Below are 21,921 nucleotides of genomic sequence, written 5' to 3'. Positions count from 1 at the left end.
AAAAAGCTTGAAGGTAGTTGTGCCAGTCTGTCTGTCTCCGTCTGTCCTTTTTCTGTCCATATATGGAGATCTCTATAAATGTCTGTGTGTCTGCCTGGGCTCCCTGTTATGCCCATATAGCACTTTGAGATGTGTTTCAAATGTAAAGTGCATTATATATCAAAAGTATTGTTATTATATATATGGAGATCTCTGTATCACTCTGTTCTCGAGATATGTGAGGGGACATACGAACAGACGGACATAGGCTACTGAAGGACGGACGGATACGAAGCAGAGATTCTTTGAATTTATAGATAGATTTTTTTTAAAGGATCACAATATACAAGAAAAATAAGGGCCAGGCAGGAGCAAGGCCAAATACTTGTATGCAGAAACAAAAAGCAAAAAAAAATCTAAACAAAGCCTGAGACATAAATATAAAGTGCATCTATGAAAACAGACAGTCTATGAAACCCAGGAAAGACTCAATTACTCATTTAGGCCGGTGAAGTCAGACAAGTCAGACATCACTAGATGCCGGGGCGGCAGTGGCTCAGGGTTAGAGTGGCCGGATGGGATCCGTGAGGTTCCTAGTCCGATCCCGGGCTCCCCCAGAGTTAGTGTCGAAGTGTCCTTGAGCAAGACGCTGAATCCCTAATTGCTCCTGATGAGCAGATTGGTGCCTTGCATGGTTGCATCCGCCATCGGTGTGTGAATGTGTGTGTGAATGGGTGAATGTAATCATGCAAAATCTATGTAAAGCGCTTTGGATAAAAGCTATATAAATGCACCATTTACCATTTATGTCAATTATCTTAAACAATAGTCCTGACACTTGGTGTCCACATGATGGCAGCAGAGGTTAGCTTAAAAATATGATTCTCTCCTGCCTGTTGTCATTCTTGGAAATGCACTCTAGATGGCAGGCATTTACAACAAATCTGATGGGATATAATAAAATAAACAAATACAAATCTTGACTCCTTAGCAGTGCCAAGTGTTTTTGATCCACTTGTTGTGTTCTCCAGGGTGGTGTGAAGGTTCTGATCACTGGACCTTGGCAAGAGGCCAGCTCCAACTACAGCTGCCTGTTTGACCAGATCTCCGTTCCTGCCTCTCTCATCCAACCAGGAGTGCTGCGATGCTATTGTCCAGGTAGGACAGAGGACATCTATAGTAGTGAGTAGAAGTACAGTAGTAGTAGTAGTAGTAGTCATTGTCAAGTATTTGATATTTGAAAACAACCTCAGCTTCAGGGAAGAAATCATGCAATATTATGGCAGCAAAAACATAAAGAGTGTAAGACAATGTTGATACACTTGAGTATTGTGATATTATGTTTTGTGATAGTATGACCATTCTCAAAAATACTGTCAAATTTTTAATTAAAAGTAATAATAATTAAAAAAAGAATTGCACAAAAGCTAGTGCTGTGATGTTGGATCATCATAGGGTCTGTAAATTGAGATCCTTCTGTTCTGATTGCATTAAAAAGCCTTTTATGCATGGTGGTGTTCCTTATACTATGAAAGTTTCCCTAAAATGTTACCAGACATTGCAATATATCGTCTTAGTCATAACACCTGTATTGTGATACGCATCATATCGCCAGATGATTGCCAATACAATACATAAAAAATGTAATATATAAATAACAATCATATAACACAATCACAAAAACAACAACAACAAGACTCATTTCGTTTAAAAAAAAATGCTTTAGTGAGATGTTGATTTGAATAATAAAGAAAGACCCACTGCAGGGGATTGTTTAGTTTATTGATCATGGATATTATTCAGAGGTTCTTCAAGGGGAGTCGTGTTTATTGGAAAATTGTCTTTGTAACTTTTAGATGCTATCATACAGAAGATCAAAGTACAAGTTCATTTTGCGTTTCCTTCTTGTTTTATACAAGCCATTAACATTGTCAAAAGACTTCTACAGCCCATGTTTGGGTTTCATATCCTGTCAGGGCACGTGTATCATATCTGTAGGAAACTGTGTCTTCAGTTTGAACGATAATAAACAGAAATAACGGCTCTAGTCTGGTTATTGTGCTGCGTGTTCCACAATAACCGGGCGGATTGTATACTGATTACTTAACTTGGCCAGTAAGGGTATTCTCTTTTGTTCTCCAAAATTACTGTACACGGACAGTTAAGACACTCATTACAATGGAGAATATCATCACATATAATACTGCCACTGTGAATATATGTTCACAAAAATAATATGTTAATTTTATATCATTTGTAACAAAAGAATCTGAGTTAATTTTACCCTGAGGATTGTAACTGTGTATTGAATACATATGCACTGTGATTGTACAATCTGAATTGTTATTGCTTGTGTCTCTTTGCTCAGCTCATGACACAGGCCTGGTGACGCTACAGGTGGCCGTTAGTAACCAGATCATCTCCAACTCTGTGGTGTTCGAGTACAAGGCCCGTGCTCTGCCTTCACTGCCATCATCTCAACACGACTGGCTCTCGCTAGATGGTGAGATCACTCTGTCTTCTGTTGGATGTTCTATAACAGGGGTCTTCAATAGGGGGGTCCGGGACCCCTAGAGGGGGTCCTCAGAGTTACTACAGGGGCTCCGCCGATCTACAAGCTCACAACGCGGCGTTGTGAGCTTGTAGATCGGCTATTTCCGGAGAGTTGGAAAAAGAGCAGGGCCAATGGTCACTAAATATTGAGGGGTTTAAAAGGTTAACTGTTTGAAAATACACATTAATGCACACTATGAAATGTATGGAAAAGTTTAATCTGCAACAAAGTTTGATACAATATGTAGTGGGGGGTCCCTGCTTAATCTCTCTCTCAGCTAAGGGGTCCTTGGCCTGAAAAACGTTGAAGACCCCTGTTCTATAATGTGTGAATTTTGTAAACAGGTATTTCCGGGTAGAATGTCAGTGGACGTTTTCACAGTATAAAATAAAGTGTCCAGAACATTAGCCACGAATAGTTTGGTTATTGTCGACCTGTGGATAGTTAGAACACAATAATATATTTCTAATAGTCAATAGCAATATCATATAAGTGTCCCGTTCTTAGAGAAATAAGATGAATGAATAATTCTGCTCCAATGCAATGCTGCCTGCGTTATCTACCCGGAAATACATCTTGGTTGTGGTGATGTCATGATGATTTGGTCTATAGATGGTCTTTGGATGGTCTATTGATGGTGAGCTCATTGATGGTGAGCTCACTTCTGTTGGATGTTCTATACTATACTGTTGATGTTCTATTGATGTGAGCTCACTCTCTCTTCTGTTGTATGTTGTCTAGAATGGTGTGCTCACTCACCCTCCTGGTCGATATTTCTGTCTTTGTCTGACACGCTGTCAACCTTAAGCCTGATTTATACTTTGTCGTTTGACGGCGCAACAGACCGAAAATAGCAGATTTAAGTTCTGCTATTTTTCCCTGTTCATATAAACTTTGAAATCCTCAGTGTTAGTTTAAGAGCTGCGGTCAAATAACTTTAGTGTCAATAAAGTTATTTGAAACAGGTGTCCTAACCCGAAACCAGGGCCTAAAGGTACTGTATCAATAGAAGAGTTGTGAGACCACCTCCAAGCACAGTAGATGTTCTAGTGATATTGACATACTCTACCATACCGATTGGATACCATAGCGTTTTATACATTAAAATAAATCCCGGATTGTATGCTGAATGAGATTGGCAGAACTGACCCACAAATTAACACTGAGGATTAGGCTGTGTATTGTACCAAGTGTGGAAAGTCCCTGATTCTGATGGCTGAGCATCTGTATACACAGCCTGGATGGTGATGCAGGATCTCTGATCTCAATATTGCTTGGGACCGTGCTGTGAATGTGTTATGGGGCAGTGTTGGGTTACGATGTGGTCTGATGGATATGTCAGGATTGCTGTGAATCATCTTCATTCTGCATTGTGTTGGTAAGGGAAAGAGAGAGCTAACATGATCACTACATTACATTTGTACATCTTACATTTAGTCATTTCACATGTTTTTAACAGATTATCTTATGCATGGAGACATATAATACGTGCAGCATTGCATGTGCAGTATAATCCCCATCACAAGAAGCCAATATATAACAGTTTCAGAGTCAAGACAGCATTGCCCAGACAGGGATAATAAGGACTTGTCTTTTTGTGAAATATTGCTCTTAGTCCTTATGATGAACAGAAAAGTAAACCTGGATTCTATGGCCATTTCTAAAGATTAACATTTGATGCTTTCAATGTATATAGAGGAACATAGCTATAACCTATAATGTACATATCAATAATCAATGTTATACCGCTGGCAGCATCTGTGTTTAAATCAAAGTGGAAGTCATGTGAGTCAGGTAGTGTTTCGGTGTGAAGGGTAGAGCGTGTGCGCGCGAAGGTATGTGTTTCTGTGTACGTGTGTACGTGTTTGTGTGTGTGGAGCTGGGGGAAGTGCATTGCTGCAGTGTGTGAGCGAGCGTTGACAGGATAAAGTAGGGCATGGCGAGGCTCGGGCTGTGGGGACAGCTGCATTGCAGGCGGCCCTTGAAGGAGTGGGAGTGAGTAAGTAATCAGGAGCCGGCGGCTCCCGAGTCACGGCAGAACCCGCGGATCCCTCCGCCATTCATACTCTGCTGCCTCACTGGCCCATTCACAGAACTTGTTAAGGAGGAGCTGGCTTGTCTTATTACTACTCCACACAAAGCAGAGGGAAAACACAGCCCACCCTAGAGATCAGTTAAAGAGCAGTACTTTTCAGCAAAGCAACATTGGCATGTGCAGTATAAATTAAATATAAGTATAAATTGACTTGCATTAATCCCTTCCCTGCCTTTACTCGGTCGATCTCACAGCTCTTGGAATTCTGTATGCTATATTATTGTCTGACAGCTGTCCCAAAATATCCACTGAATATGTTTCTGGTCTGTGAAGTTTAGTGGCTGAACTCTTAACAAGAGACAAGAAGAAAAGTAGATCATATCGACATTGCTCATCTTTTACATCCAAATTGAATGTAACCAGCTGTGTTTGTGTGAAGCTTGCCATTCATTGCATAACAGTATTTCAAGTTCAGTGGTCCGAAAAATAACATAAAATAAATCAAATAGGCCTACCACACATAATACAGAGATGGAGAAAGTTACATAATAGGAGTTTAAATGTTTTGTCTTTTTAGTCAAATGTTCACTATAGGCTACACTACTAAACCTTGGGAAATCATTTTTGGTGCATTCTGCTTGTCAGTGCAAGAAATTATAGGGGCTCTTCACAGTCATAATGTTTCCCAGGGTTTAAGATTTCAGCACCTAGTGCTGCGGACAGCGATGCCAGCTGCAGGACCCACATTGGACCAACTGTGGAGAGACAGTGGGGCCAAACTTTTTTCTTTATTAATTCTGGTTATTCTGGTGGCACCTAACTAACCTAAAAATAATATTAGGTAGATAATAAAAGACAATATAGTGAACTCTTCAGAAGTAGGGCATGTTGGCCACCCAAACGACACATCCAGTCTCTTATAACAATAATGTGAGCTAGAACACCTGCTTGCTTCTGATCCTAGTGTGTTGGTTGCACCAATCACCGAATAAACGAGTAGACTATAGCTCAAAAAACGCCATTGAGACCAGAAGGCTCCTGTCACCTAATGCGACAACCCCCTTCTTCTCGCTTTGTTTATCTCAAGACCGATCATGTTTTAACACTTAACTGACCTGTGTACGCCATCGACGTTACAACGCCACATGCGACACTGTGTCAATGCACAATAGATCGTTGGGTTCGTTCTCCCGTAGAAGGCTCACTGTGGGCTAATGGCACAGAGCTTGCCTGCCTGCCTGCCTGCCTTGATTTGTCATAATGCAGCGTGGCGTGGGGGAAGGGGCGCCTTCTTTCCTCTGCAGCACTGCAGGTATATACGGAGCCATGGGCAGGACAGAACAGACAGAGGTAAAAAGCCTCACTTATGAGCCGTCGTGCGACGGTGTCGCTTGCCGAAAAAGATCTGATCTACAAGCTAACGACGCTATACGACGTTGCGACGCGTTGTTATAGCTTCCAGATCAGATCTTTTCGGCAAGCGACATCGAGTAGTCTACTCAACACATTCAATGTGTAACGCTGTAGGAAGGAACTGTAGAACACTCTTTTTTTTACCCGGCCAATAGTGAGATGTGCTCGGATCCCGTGGCCGCTCGCAAGCCGGTGTTGGAGAAGTGCGATCGGTTCGGAAATCCCCGGTGTGCCTCGCCACATTACGCGGCACACAGTAGCAGCGCACCCGGCTGCAAAACGTTGAAGAGACCGTACAGGCGAATAAAGAGCCGGTAGTATGGTAACCGGAACGCTCGCCCCAAAACACGTTCGCCCCCATTTTTTTTCGCGGACCGCTCGCTCCCAGCGGTTCTTGGGCACCAGGGACATCTGGGCACCTCGATGTCAAATTGGCTATTTTGTCCAAAATGTTGAAACAAATATATATATTTGAAAAATGGTCTTAAGTAATGTTAAGTAGCCTACCGGTATATTATGATGTGAACATGCACGGTAGGCCTACATCATTATCAGACTTTATCCTTCAACTTCTTGTTTATGCCCCAAAATGACTGGTTATACAGGTTTTGAAGCAATTGTAGAAATATTAGACCTTAATTGTCGAATGTTTAAGCATGTTCTCATCAGGTATAATTTACTTTACTATAAGACCATGTTTCAAATATTCTATTTTTTTAGCACATTTTGGACAAAATTGCCAATTTTACTTCGAGGTGCCCAGATGTCCCTAGTGCCCACCTATCCTGTATCCCTTGTATTCTTGTATTTGGTTAAGGAATAAGGTTAGGTTTTGGCACCGTTTTACTGAGGTTACGTTTAGGAATACCGTTCCGAGGTTGCCGGATTTGCCCCGGGGTGACTGTGTTTTGGGACGAGCATTTTGGAATTCGGCAGTAGGCTATAGCCTAGCGTTTAAAACTCCACCGGCGTGACAAACAGGAGACGGCGCCACACACACACACACACACACACACACACACACACACACACACACACACACACACACACACACACACACACACACACACACACACACACACACACACACACACACACACACACACACACACACTGCAGGAGCAGCAGAGTGGGCGTGTTTGGTAAACACGCGTAAACTATAGCGCAAACAGGAGAGAGCGTCCAGTTTCCACAGTGAATAAAGGCGATCAGTGCGTCTTTTGATTGAATAAATAGGCTGATCTATAATAATACTCACTCTCGGGCACAAGTAACAATGAACCGAAGTAATTAAACACATGGACGCGTCGAGTATTTTTCCATAAAGAAGAAGGAAAAGAAATGGAAAAAATACAAAACGCAAGACCAAAAGAAAATAAAAAAATTACAAAACACACACAAGACCAAAAGAAAATACAAAAAACCATCAGAAATTTAAACAAAGCGTTGTTACCCCAAAAAGCATTACACACGATGCTGATCAGTGGAGCGAATGGCGGTTTAAAAAAAAAAGTCTAGCGCAAATTGTTTTTGTTTTTTTTGTCATGATTATTATTACAATTATTAATTTAAAAAATAAAAAATAATAATGAGAGCTGTCGAGAGGGCGCGATCGAGCTTTTAAAAAAGCACGACGACGACTGGAGGGGAAATAAACTAGGGCGTCTGTTTACCTGCGGCACGTGTGCGCACGACGCGTCTACGAGCAGTGATATTTTTCATTTTACTGCAGGCTGGAGGAGAGAGCTAGAGAGAGAGAGGAGGGGGGTAGTGTTGCCAAGTTTCGCGAGGGAAACAAGCAACTGGGGTCTATGAAAACAAGCCCAAAAGAAGCGAGCCCTCCCTTCGCCCTTTAAACATAATACATTGGCTATTTGAAAATAGCCGGTCTACAAGCTCACAACGTTGTGAGCTTGTAAACCTGCTATTTTCAACAAAAAGAAGAACATTTGAAAAATGTGGAATATTTTTTGAAACATTTTAACAACACAAATCTTGTATGTGGGGGCTGTCATAAAATATTTTCAGATGGGGGGGTCCGCAGACAAATACATATTAATTTGGGGAGTCCTTGACTTGAAAGTGAAATAATGCTAATACTGCGAGAAATGCTTTAGACAACATTAGGAAGGACAAATAAGCAACTACACTTTAGAAACAAGACCCAAAAAAACGCAACCCAACCAATATTTAGAAGCAACTTTACCAGATAAACAAGCCCAAAGTCGCTTATAATAAGCGGACATGGCAACACTGGGAGGGGGGCTGGAGAGAAGTGAAGGGGAGGAGGAGGAGGGGGGGCTATTATAGGAAGAGTAGTGAGAGCGGGTCTTTATTCTCTGTTCCCTCACCACGTCGCTCTTTATCACTTTGTTCTATTGTTGATGAGTGCTGTGTGTTTGAGACTGATCTACACCAAGGAGTTATATATGTGTCTTTTTGTTTTTACTACTCCTCCTCCTCATCATCATCATCACAACATTCTAGTCTAGTCTAGCAGCCGAGAAAACAGTGCATGGATTTAAAAAAAGCTGTGCTGTTTGAGTGAAATGCAGCATGGTTGGACTTTTTGGTCAGGATTTGCCATGCAGTGAATGACACCTGCTTTTCCTAAAAAAGACAAGGGACAGTTTTGCTTTCAGGGGGACTGATCTACCCATGGAAAGTGAAATAGAAGGTTAGCTGTGTTAACTTCAATCCTATTTGGCTGTTGTGTTGTGTTGTGTTGTGTTGTGTTGTGTTGTGTTGTGTTGTGTTGTGTTGTGTTGTGTTGTGTGTTGATTGATTGATTGAATATTGTATTAGACAGAAATGCAAACAGCACATACACTTGTTCTAAAAGGATTTACACAAAAAAAGTCTTATAGTGGACTTGTTTCCATCGAGTTCCTATATATTCAATTCATCAACATAACAAATAACACCAAAAATCTATATCATAAAACACTACAGAGTAGAAAAAAGGGGGGGTGTTGTGCTGTGTTGTGTTGTGTTGTGTTGTGTTTTTTCTTTTCCTGTACGCTGTGTGTACGACAGGAGAAGTTATTAGTTGTACATTCAGCAGCCCATGCTGACACGAGTTATCATTATAGAATATAAGCCTTACTGTCGTTGTATAGCTGACTTTTGAATCTGATGGTTTTTGGACCATGTGTTTTCTATGCCTCATGTGACGGTTGCCTCATTGCAGAGAGTTCACAGCAGCCTTAACTCCTGACTGACGACTGTTGTTCACGATTCTAATTTTGGACTTTATATACGGATTCGGAAATATGCCTTAATGTTTTCCTTCGTCGGATTTCATAGCTAAGACGAATGTCAAGTAATGTTGTCTTAATTGTTTCCAGTGTCTTTTGAAGAGACACAACAATAGTAGCCTACTTAATTTCCCCCGATTTGGCAAACACAAAATGAATGATTCACGACAGTTTTATCAAGAGTTTTACTGAGCCATCATGATTGTGTGTTTATACCGTAGCGAGATTTTTTGAGTTCTCTGCAGCTGCAAGTCGTGTTTCACGTGTTGTTGTAAAACAAGTTGCTCTGCTGCTCTAGCGCAGTGGAGAGGGTTGTCGCATCCTTGGGATTCGGACAGACTATTGCAGGTCCATCTGCTGATGAAATATCCGCGCTGTTTCTGTAAGACTGTTGCTGTTGCAGAGTTCAGATCTAGCGTGGGTTCGCCTCGTCAACGATACAGACTAATACAGATTAGACTGGGTACAGCGATCCGGTTATTATACCGTGTATAGTCTCCCCCACGAGTGCTGCCTGTGTAAGTACAGTTTCAGCACCACAGCTTTGTGGACAGCGACCTTTGCGAGTGTGTATTTATTGAGACGACGAGGCATTTCACGTTTCAGCCCTTTTAGATTTCAGGGGGAGGAAACTTTGCTTCTGGCTGCTATATGCTGCTACTTTTAGACGAATGTTAATGTTTTCAAACGGAGAGTGGGAGAGAGAAAGAATCTCCCTCGTGTGTTTTAAACTACCTGTTGCTGACTGTACCACCACGTTTCCCACTTTTCTTGGAGTTCTGACTTTCACCATGTCCTCAAAGAATGCAACAACACGTGCTATTGTAACTTATATTTAAAATAAATCGGGTCTATATAGAAAATAAATAACAGATTACCAGTAAAAAAAAAAAAAAGAGACAGCAGCTTTTGATAACACATTCTCTGATGCTTTTGTCTACCTACAGTAGATGACGTGTTGTGAACAATTAGTGTTAATAGAAGTAATATAATTATAACACATGCCATTTATCTATCTGAATTGCTTTGTTGTATTACATTATATTTTAAGTATGTAGTCATATAAGGTTGCCCCATTGGGGTCTAAATCACCTTCAATCATTGTGCTTAGTGTCATATTCTAGTAGTCAAAGTAGCTGTACAGCAATAGTAGCCTACCTGTAATAGTAGCAGTAGGCTACTAGTAGTGCAAGGAAAGGAACATTTATTTGTATATTTGTACATTATAAAAGGACATATGAATACAATTCAGAATAAGTTAAAAGAACACAGGAAAATATGATAATTAAATTACGCATAATTCATTATTTTAAAAAAACTCAGTAAAAGGCAGCAGCAAAAAGAAAGGTATTTAGCTTTGATTTAAAAGAACTGAGAGTTGTAGCACACCTGCAGTTTTCTGGGAGTTTGTTCCAGATATGTGGTGCATACAAACTGAACACTGCTTCTCCACCTTTAGTTCTGATTCCGGGGTTCAGAAAACAGATCTGTCCCAGACAACCTGAGAGGCCTGGATGGTTTATAATGTAGCACAAGATCAGAAATGTATTTTGCAGTAGTGGCAGTAGTTGTATTAACATTGGTATACTACTAGCAACAGCAGCAGCAGCAGCAGTAGCAGCAGTAGTAGTAGTAGTAGTAGTAGTAGTAGTAGTAGTAGTAGTAGTAGTAGTAGTAGTAGTAGTAGTAGTAGTAGTAGTAGTAGTAGTCGTAGCGGTAGTAGTAGTAGTAGTAGTAGTAGTAGTAGTAGTAGCAGCGGTAGTAGTAGTAGTAGTAGTAGTAGTAGCAGTAGCAGGAGCAGCTGCAGCAGTAGTGTAGTAGTAGTGGTGGTAGTAGTAGTAGTAGTTTTAGTGGTAGTAGTTTGATCCCTGGTTCCTCCTGCTGTGTGTTAAACTGTCCTTGAGCAAGACACAGAACACCTAACTGCTCCTGATGAGCAAGTTGGTGCCTTGTATATCGTAAAGCGCTTTCGAGAAAGGTGCTATATAAATGCAGACCATTTACCATTTAGTAGTACTGTTGTTTTGGTAGGAGCAGTAAAAAGCTTATACCTGGAAGTGATGGATCATTGCAGGCTTTACAGTTTAAAAACTTTGGTTGTAAGAGAAATACTTTTCCATTGCATCTGTCGTACCTCAAGGCAATTTAGAATGACCCCAATTGAGACCGGAGATATAATCAATGTCACTAAATTATATCCTAAAAAGTTTTGATCCCTTTGAAAAACTTTTTTATGCCGCAGTTATCGTTTATGTAATGTCCTCTCGTTCACGCTCGACTTCCCACTGTATTTCAGTTATTCACAATGTGTTTTCTTTTGGAGGACAAGCACAACACATATCCCATATGTCTGTTTTATATGCAGTGTGAAATAGCTATCATTTGAAATATGCGCTACACTCCCTTGCTCTTTCATAACAGTCTTGTTCCTTTGTGTAAAACGCATGAGGGTATTAACTTTTATGTATAGTCAGTTAATTGCATTGTAACGACTTACAATTGCAGCTAAGTGCCTTTTGCTAAAGGACAGGTTGTCACTCATCCTGGTGGCTCAGTCTGCCAGTGTGCTTATCACATATTCATGATTAGAAACATTAAGTCTCAGCTCACACTGAATAATGTTCTGCCCACAGTCTTATCCCTCTTAATTGAACCTGCCATAATAGCTGACTGAAATTCAGGTGAAATGCCCTTTCTTCTCTCTCCTGTAAATAAAGTTCACTTAGGTACTACTTACTCACAATCCCACTTTGTGGTGTCTATTCATCGTACCTGTCAAAACAACAACAGCAATAATAATAATAATCTAAGTGGATTGTGAGCAGCTTGCTTTACTTAACTGCTTGAACCCCAGAATCCCTATTCTGGGGGAAAGCATTCGCTGAAAATAGAAGATGTACAAGCGTACCAACACAGCATGTTGTGACTTTGTAGATTGGGCTATGTTTGGCAAAAATATTTAGTGTAATGCAAAAACAGGAGGGGGCCTAGTATAGGGCCCTGGGGGACTCCAGTCAACTAAGTATATTGGTTTTAATCACGTGAGCCCTAGCATTCCCAACTGGGGGACAAACATTAGGCAAAAATAGCAGATCTACAAGCTCCCGACGCGTTTGTAGATCGACCATATTCGGCGAAGCGATTTGGTGTTGAGGGGAAACAGAAGCGGACCTAATATAGAGCCCTGGGTTATCCCAGTCAACTAAGTATAGGGTTTCAAGTGGTTACACAAAAGAAAAATACACTGCAATCTACAGTAGTTGTGTTTTCAGCGCTTGTCACCACAAGGTGCTCTGGATAGAATTATATGTCAGATGGCTAGAATCTAATTCCAAGTAACTTAAAAGGATTCCTATGCCTGCAGGATAAAGCTGCCTATGAATATGTTTAGGATAACTGTGTGTATAGACTCGCTATTAATGGAAAGCTTTGGAGACGTCCTGTCCCGCGGGACTCGGGGTGTCGTAGCCGATTGATTCATCACCGAAAGATCTCTATGCTCATTTCTCATTTACACTGCCGCCTGCAGCTCATGAGTCGCACCGCATATACTTATCTATGCAAATTGGTCTAATGAGATGCGCGTGTTGTCAATCGAACGAACTCGTAAAAATCAAACTACCCTACTTTCTCCAAGACAAGAATTCGATACTGTACGTATGAAGCCCTCTGTTAGTGTAACAATGGATGACAGTGAATCCCCCGCGGCATTTTTCTCTTGGTGTTTCACCTGCTATGTGACATATTGCAGGGAGTATTCAGTGTTGATTCAGTATTGACATTGAACTATGGATCTGGACATGTGCCATTAGGTCAGGAGTCCCTGGCCTGCGTGGTTTGTTTAACATGAACTGAAAAAGATTATTCAAAAACATATGTATTGTCGCTGCTGGGCAGAGACCTTGTACTGTATCTTCCCATTTCATCTTTTTGTGTGTGTCCTATTTTATACTTCATCATATGACAGTGTTGCGCAAAAGTAATAGCAAAAATAGCAGCTCTACAAGCTCACAGTGCACACTGCCATGAGCTTGTAGATACGCAATCTTTTGCTATTTTTGAAAAATGTTGGGGGGGGGGATTCCTATAATGACATGCCCAACATAGGGACACCAGGTTTAAGTCTGTCTGTGGGTTTTTATCATTTTTTATCAATGAAAAGTATTAACAAGAGCTTGTGACTAAATAATAACTATATTGGATCGATTGGAACATAGATTATTTTTTTCCATTTCCTGAAAAGAAACAGTTTTGGTCTTTTGGGCATACAAGGTTTTTCAGGCTTTTTATGACTTTATTATAGATAGGACAGTATAGGCTGACAGGAGATAGGAGTGACACGCAGCAAAGGCCGTAGGGATTGGGATTCAAACCCGCGATGCGCTGCCAGGCTACATTGTAGCCTAGGTGCCTGGACCGCTATACGGTCCAGGCACCTAGGCAGGCAGACATACAAAGTTTCTCAATATGTAAAACTGCCTCTAATCCAAGCTTAACAAATCCTGAAAGTATTGTCTTCCTGTACATTTAGAGCGACAGTAGGGAGTTATCTTGTCTTGTGGCACATAACATGACCCTACATCCTCATCTTACTTAGCGTTTTGCACACTACAGTGTGTCGGCATACCACAAGAGAACCGAGGCTCGTAGCGCGGCCGTCCGTCCGGCTAGCCCAACTTGTGCTGAATTTTTCATGGCTCAGAAATCAAAATGTTGACACCGGAGCTAAATGCTTTTGTGAAGAAAATGGTTTCTGCTGATGCATACCGGTTGCAAATTGTTATAAGCAAGTGCAGTCAAGCCAACAGTGCTATTGTGACAAAGATTTAGCCCCTGCAAAATGGATTTGGGATTGAGGTCTCGGGGTTAAAAAACAAGGTCAATAACATACGGTAGGACCACTGGTGGTTTGACAGCACTGGAATAGCAAAAATATGGCAAAGATAAAAGTGACACAGGAATTTTCAGTGTTCATTTTAGACTTCAGTATGTGTTTTTATTTCTAGCAACAATTAGATTTGATTGGTAGGTCATCGGACTAATGTTCTCAACTGAGAGATGTTATACCAATGTAGCTTCCAGTGAGAGAATGTCTATATTGGCTATTACCAGTGGTTCTCAAAGTGGGGTCCTTGAAGGGGTTCCAGGGGGTTCCCAGCTAAACGAGGAACAGTTTAACCACTTAAGCACTTTTTGAAAAATAATGAAAATAGCAAATCTGCAAGCTCACAATGGTTGTGAGCTTGTTGATCAGCTTTTTCTTCTTTTCTTCTTTTTTTTTTTTGCCTGTGAAATGCCCACAAAATAGGGACCACAGGTTGAAAGTGATTCATTTCACTAGAATTTCACCTGATAGAAGGTAATCCTATGAGAGAATGTACTGTATATTCAGATAATCGATTCCTTTCTCCCCACGTACAGTATAGACACCTGTAGAATTCTATACTTATTCTGATCTAACAACCAAGTTCTCTTTCACCATTACCCTCACTGCTAAGCAAAATAAAAGTCTGCGCTCCGGAATGTCACAGGAAATGTGACAGTGGGATGTGTGACAAAACCGGATCTGCTCTTTACTGTATCTCAGAGTAGAGTTGGCCTTTGATCAGCAGGCAGCCACGCGTCCCAGCTGTGAGGGCCGATGCCAGATGGCCTGCCCCCCCCCCCCGCCCCCCCCCTTTCCTTTCCCTCTGCACGGTCACAAATACCAGCCCCTGTCACTCAGCTCACACTGAGAGCGCGAGGGGAAAGCGTAGTCCTGGCCCCGGTCTTTGTACCGGGCTGCAGGCAGCGTGTGAGAGGTGACCGTCCCCGGAGAGATAATGAGATCTTGATTGGCGTGAACACAGGCAACGGGTTCGGGGAGGGCGAGGACTAAAAGGTGGTCGATGTCGCCCCCCTGCACACTCTGGCGGAAGTTCACGTTGTGATGTGTGATGAATGCACCATGAGTAGTTTTATAGGACAGAGCAGTGATTCTCAGTTTGTTTTATGCATAAACCACGGACCCCCATAACTATTGAGAGTGCACACATGTGTGAGAGTAACGGACTCATAAGGGTCCATTTGGTTCCTATCAATCGTTTAGCCGGGGACCCCCTGGAACCCCCTCAAAGACCCCTTGGTGTTCCCATAGGACCCAACTTTGAGAGCCACTGGGACAGAGACATTGTATGTCTGCTTTCTGATGAAGGACATGAAGGTGAAGGTTAGTCATTAGTTAGTCACTTCTTCTGAAGTCTGATCAGCCACAGTGACCAGGCCCTCATACTGTGTCTGAGCTAGTTGGTCCACAGTCTTCTCCTATTACACACAAATAAAGACGTTTTCAGACATTTAACCACTTAAATCTTCAATACTTTGTAAACTTCACCGTTGGCTCTGTACTTAGTTACTTACTTTTTTTCCCTCTACACCAAACCTCTTTGCCGAAAATGTGTGTGCTTGTAGATCTGCTATTTTCAGTTAATGTTCCCCTCAGAATAGGGATGATGGGGTTCAAGTGGTTTGTGTAAAACAAAAAAAGTCCTCACCACACAAAGATTTGGCAGCCCCCCCTGTAGTTACTCTGAGGTAACTATAGGGGTCCTTAGGGGTCTACTAGGGGTCCCGGACCTCCTGTTGAAGACCCCTGGTCTATGACGTATCTGTGACTTAGGAGGACTACATTTTTGGGGCAAGGTTTCAGCCCGATTCCGATTGCCGCCATTCACCTCCGTAAAGACGGCCTGGTTCTGAAAGAGGCTAGCGGAAGACATCATCTGCGCCCAAATTTGGACAGTCAATTATTAAGTTACGTATTTCAAAACGTGAACATATCGTCGCTGTCGGGCAGAAACCTTGTATGTCCAAAACTGTTACTTTTCAGTACAGTTTTGGACCCCCACCAACACAAAAAGAGATTCCCATATGATTGTGAGGCAAAGAACCACTTCAACTGCCATTGTTTGGGGTGTCAATTTAACTCTCAGTGTGTAGAAATGGACCCTCATGGGTCCGGTTCGAGTTAAATGAACACTAGGGATTGTATCGTGTAAGTGGCTTGGACACGGTAGGTACAGTAATGTCCTGTTGTGTACTGCTACTTTAACCATTTGTAATTCCGAGAGCGTTCAAATGTAACCATTTATCATTCTGATCACGAAAAAGTCCTTCTGTCGTACTTCAAAACTAATAAAATATAGAGGCCCTCAGTTGTGGAAGTCTGTAGACGCATAACTGAAGTCATCACCTTCCTTGCCAATCATTGGGAAACATAAAAAATATATATCTTATCTCATCTACAAGTGTACCTGATTCAGTTCTGATAACTCTTATTTGTTTGTTTTCTGTCTATATTGTTTTCGTAGGTTTTTGTAGGTTTTGGGTTTTCTTTTTCTTTATTGCACTGCTGGTCTCCATGTAAGCTTGGATTCTTTTGTATTGTTCTATTGAACTTTTAACGTATGTCATTTAATGATCTCTACTATAAGGAAAGGATTCAACATAAGCCTATTGGCTTCTTCCTTTTCTTGCACAATAGCTTGTTTCTTTTGGTATTGTCTCTACTTGATATACAATGTGCTAATAAACCAAACTAAACTAAAGTAAATTTGGTTACGTTTGTACGCGAGCAGAGTTCAATTAACAGTGATGATTCGACTGTGTGTCTGTTGAGACCAACAACAGGGCTTAAAGCAGGAGGCAGGTGTAAATGCTGACATTTCCGCGGAGGATGTGGGGAGGTGAGAGAGTGAATATCATTAATGATTAATCAGTCCCCCGATGCCTCCCGATGTGTCTACCACACCACGCCAATATACATCATAAACACTCGCTAATTAACTACAAATAAGTGCTTCATAAGCTGTTTGCATCCCGTGTTTTCCATAGGCCAAGGGTGAATAATAAAGTGTGTGTGTGCGTGCATGCATGCGTGCGTGTGCGTGTGTGCGCGCATGCTTATGTGTATGTGTGTGTGTGTATGTGTGTGTGTGTGTGTGTGTGTGTGTGTGTGTGTGTGTGTGTGTGTGTGTGTGTGTGTGTGTGTGTGTGTGTGTGTGTGTGTTCCCTCATTCTTTATAATTGTGAGTGAGGACAGACAAGCTGTCCTTCAGCCCTCACAGCCTCTTGAATTCTCACACGGACAACCTTGGTCCTCTCTGGTTCTCACCTCCATCGAATCTCATCTCTCTTTCTTCTCTCTCTCTCTTCTCTCTCTCTCTCTCTCTCTCTCTCTCTCTCTCTCTCTCTCTCTCTCTCTCTCTCTCTCGATAGATAGATAGATAGATAGATAGATAGATAGATAGATAGATAGATAGATAGATAGATAGATAGATAGATAGATAGATAGATCACACAGGGAATAGAATTAAGGAGCATGTAGAATGGCTGTCACTCAGGCTCCGCTCCACCATCTAGAAGAGTGAGAGCAGATGTCAGGGGCAGCCTCATGAGGATCTGGCTGTCATGTCCCAGCGACGTGACAGATCACGGGGGGCTGGGATGCTCTGGGGATGTAACCAATCCCCAGCCCTACGCCAGTGTTACCATGTCCGCTTATTATATCTCTGCTGTCGGGCAAAAAAAACAACTATGTCCAACTATGTTTCAGTAAATGAAAAAAGAACATGTACACACCACTGCCTCGTCAAAGTTGGTATATGATGACTTTATATTATCATCACTTTACCCAAATACAGCTCAAGTGGAGTTAGGAGGTTTTTTTTCCCCATCTGACTTCTTCTGAAAAGTTGGTCAATAGCACTTATTTATACTTAAAATGGAGATGCTGTTTTCTGCCCAACAGCAACGATAAGCAACTTTGGGCTTCTTTTTCTCTAAAGTTGCTTGTAAATATTGGTATTGGTATTAGCGGGTTGCAGTTTTTTGGGCTTGTTTCTAAAGTGTAGTTGCTTCAACTTCAACTTCAAACTACTTTATTTTCCTTTCGGAACTTCGTTTGTGCAGTGGTTAAAAGACAACATACAGTCACAATACATAGATACCCAGGTCACCATAAAAAACACTAACTACATTTAAAACTATACAGTACTTAGTTTTAAATGTAGTTAGTGTTTTTTTTGTGTGTGCTTAGTGCGCTTATTTGGGCTAGTTTCCTAAATGTTGTTTAAACCAGTGGTTCTTAAACCTTTTCATGTCAAGGACCCCCAAATTAATATGTATTTGTCCGCAGACCCCCCCATCTGAAAATATCCCCCCCCCATACAAGTTGTTAAAATGTTTTTAAAAAATCAAAAACTACTAGATCTGCCAACGCTGCCCTACTCCTCGTTCACCACCAGGACTCTTGACACATTATGGCAGTGGTTCTCAAAGTGGGGTCCAGAGACCCCCCAGGGGGTCCTTGAGGGGGTTCAACAAAATCTTCAAGAAAGTTGGGGGAAAACTTTATATTTTTAAAACATTTTAACAACACAAATCTCCATATGTGGTCCCTGCCACAAAACATTTTCAGATGTGGGTCCGCATTAATTCATTTGGGGGTCCTCGACTTGAAAAAGTTGCAGCAACAGACTCGAAAGTGCATGCTAAGCACACGCTAAGTCTAACATTGACTGCACAGATCAGGACAGTGAGTACGCGGCACACGCTAAGCACACACTAAACCTACCACTGACTGGATCAGGACTGGATCAGGACAGTCACTCAGCACATGCCAAGCACATGCTAAGCACATGCCAAGCCTACCACTGACTCTGCACAGATCTGGACACTCGGCACACACATGCTAAGCACATGCTAGACCTGCTACTGACAGTACAGATCAGGACAATCACCACACACTAAGCACACGCTAACAGTACGTTTTAACAGCGGGCGTCCAAAAGATAAAGAAAATCCATCTTTCATCGCCCCCCCGCCCACTTCGCCCTATCGCCAGTAGTCGCCGGCTCTCATAGACATATAATGCACTTCCGGAAAATACTATCCTGATCGCCCGCTGTTAAAACGCACCGTAAGCCTACCACTGACTCCGCACATATCAGGACACTCCACACACAATAAGCACACACTAAGCACACGCTAAGCACACGCTAAGCCTACCACTGACTCTGCACATATCAGGACACTCCACACACAATCAGCACACACTAAGCACATGCTAAGCACACGCTAAGCCTACCATTGTCTGCAGAGATCAGCCCATGCTAAGCACACGCCAAGCCTACCACTGACTCTGCATGGATCAGGACAGTCCGAACACGCTAAGCCTACAACTGCACAGATCAGCACACGCTAAGCCTATGACTGATCCGGCACAGATCAGCACTCACCACGACGCTAAGCCTACCACTGGCTGCAAAGTCTCAGGACAGTCAGTGGTACGCTAAGCACATGCTAAGCAGTAAGCACACACTAAGCCTACCACTGACTGCACCGATCAACACAAAGTATGACACCTATACGTGTCGCTGTGGATTTGACTGGAGTGATTTCCCACGCTGCGTGTACCGCTTTCATGTTTCCTTACACCAAACTGGTAAGAAGGTGCAGTGGTTCTCAACATTAGGGACGGGGCCCACTGGTGGTCTGTGAGGATATTGCAAGTGGGCCCTAAATAAATGACAAAACACTGGATTGTAATGATAATGTAGCAGTATAAAAAAATGTATGTAGGCCTATGTAACAAAACATTTCATGGTATTTCTTCCATTGATCCAGAACACAATCGATTGATTGATCATAACATGCTCGAATGCTTTTGAGATTTTCAAGTCAGGGCCCTGATCCAGAAAAGATTGGGAACCACTGGTCTAGTGTGTCTCTGCATAGAGTTGTGTGTGATCATCTGGGTCACAGGAGGAGACAAGAAGTTCAGCATTTTGCCCTCAGCGTGAGAGATTTAGTAACATCTGCTAGTAGAGCGTCTTAGGTTGTCACCAGCTATTTGCCTCTATGCTGAGGCACTTAGAACTCAGGCTACGATATCGTTTTAACCCTTCCTCGCCTTTCGTTTAACCTCTTGATTCTTTATCATTCTGAAAAGTACAGTTAAATAGTTTGTTTATTTCTATAGTGTTGAACTTCCTTGTTAATGAAACCCTATTAGTGTGTGGACCGGGGTCCCCCAGGGCTCTACTCTTGGTCTACTCCTTTTTTCCCTCTACAACAAATCTCTTCGCCAAAAATAGAGACAAGAAACGCAACTTGTGGATCAGCTAGTTTTTGCCCCGATAGGTAGGGTTCATTTGGTTAACACAAATGACTTTCACTTGAATCATCTTCTTTTCTTAATTTCTTTTACGAGGGTCTGAGGCATGATCCCCCGCCGGCCCACCTCCTGCCCTGGCTTTGAAGGGCACGGCGTGACTTGAATCGTTGGTTTCAACAAAACCACTTCTGACTCCAGAGCTTCACGACCTCGGAGAGAGAGTATAGTATAGTGGCGCTTCGTCACGGCACTTGAGGCTCCTTCGAGTCGCCGCCGTGTCGCTTCTTCCATGCATGCGGTGCTCCCTGGCGCCGCGTCAGGAAAAAAACATGTCACGGCCTGCCCCCCCGTTGAATGTGTGAGTGACCACGTCGCCTGCTTGTCACATAACACCGTCACAAGGGAGTAAGCCGGGGCGGAGAGTGGGAGGGGACACTGGGTGACGTTGCGTTGTTGTTGTTGCGCTGTTTGGCTGGTGGCCTCCCCCCGCCCCTCCTCCCTCTCTTCACCCCCGCCCCCCCCCCTCCTCCCTCCCTCCCTCCCTCCCTCCCTCCCTCTGCAGTAGACGTGCATCGCATTCAGAGCGAGCAGGCAGCAGGTGGAGATGACATCATCTGCACTGCAGCACACTGCAGCACTGGATCTGAACAAAGACATGTCAGCCCTGCTGCTAACTACCCTCTCTCCGTCTCTGTCTCTCTCTCTCTGTCTCTCTATCCCTCTCTCGCTGTGTGTCTCTCTGTGTCTACCTCTCCCTCTCTTCCTCTCTCTCTGTGTCTCTCTGTGTGTCTATCTCCCTCTTTGTCTCTCCCTGTGTGTGTGTGTGTGTGTGTGTGTGTGTGTGTGTGTCTCTTTCTTTCACTCTCACTCTCTCTCTCTCTCTCTCTCTCTCTCTCTCTCTCTCTCTCTCTCTCTCTCTCTCTCTCTCTCTCTCTCTCTCTCTATCTGTCATACCATCTCATTCTCTCTCCCATCTCAGTGACCTGGAGCCTAGACAGGCTGTGGGGTCGTGACCTACAATACCTTCAACTTCTAAGCCCCCTCCCCCCTTCCCCGCAGTTCATCATGGCGTGCAGACAGAGGTGAAGGTGGATCCCACCGGGGGGGTTATGAGGAAAACGCAGCAGATGCGGCATCAAGCGTCCCTTTGTTGGTGGCTCAGTGTTTGTCTGAGGAGTCCGTCCGCCTGACGGCGGCGGAGCTCGCCTCGACAGGAAGCGCAAAGCGTATCATAGGGGACGGGAATCCATTATTCATAGTGCGGCGCGCTGTCGCCAAACAGAAGTAATTATCATCCGGTGACATTATGTTTCGCTGCTGAACAATAGCGATGACTTGACCCCCCCCCCCCTTTTCTTTAGACGTCAGCTTGCGGAGAGCGCGACCGTGACATCATCAGCCCTGCGCCGAGCCTAGAGTTCTGCCGACGTACCACGGAGCGTAAATGTCACCGGGTCGTGCTGTGAAGAGCCCCCCGCTTAGAGAGTCATTAGGTCCCTATACCTACAGAACCTGAACATTAAAATAC

At 42.9% G+C, this 21,921-nt stretch overlaps 1 protein-coding gene across 1 annotated transcript in view; it reads left to right on the top strand.

Moving 5' to 3' along the window:
• LOC308096574 (calmodulin-binding transcription activator 1-like) overlaps positions 1 to 21,921 on the top strand; it is a gene marked incomplete at both ends in the record, with an annotated part of 423,392 nt that overhangs the window by 377,736 nt on the left and 23,735 nt on the right. The window contains 2 exons of the mRNA XM_080443991.1: positions 1,011 to 1,137; positions 2,348 to 2,482. Of these exons, the coding sequence (XP_080300117.1) occupies positions 1,011 to 1,137; positions 2,348 to 2,482 (262 nt within the window). The remainder of the gene's footprint in view (positions 1 to 1,010; positions 1,138 to 2,347; positions 2,483 to 21,921) is intronic.

The sequence above is a fragment of the Gymnoscopelus braueri genome (assembly GCF_963280865.1).
Source record: "Gymnoscopelus braueri genome assembly, chromosome: 12".
Classification (NCBI taxonomy): domain Eukaryota; kingdom Metazoa; phylum Chordata; class Actinopteri; order Myctophiformes; family Myctophidae; genus Gymnoscopelus; species Gymnoscopelus braueri.
This window is presented reverse-complemented; position numbering and strand designations above follow the sequence as displayed.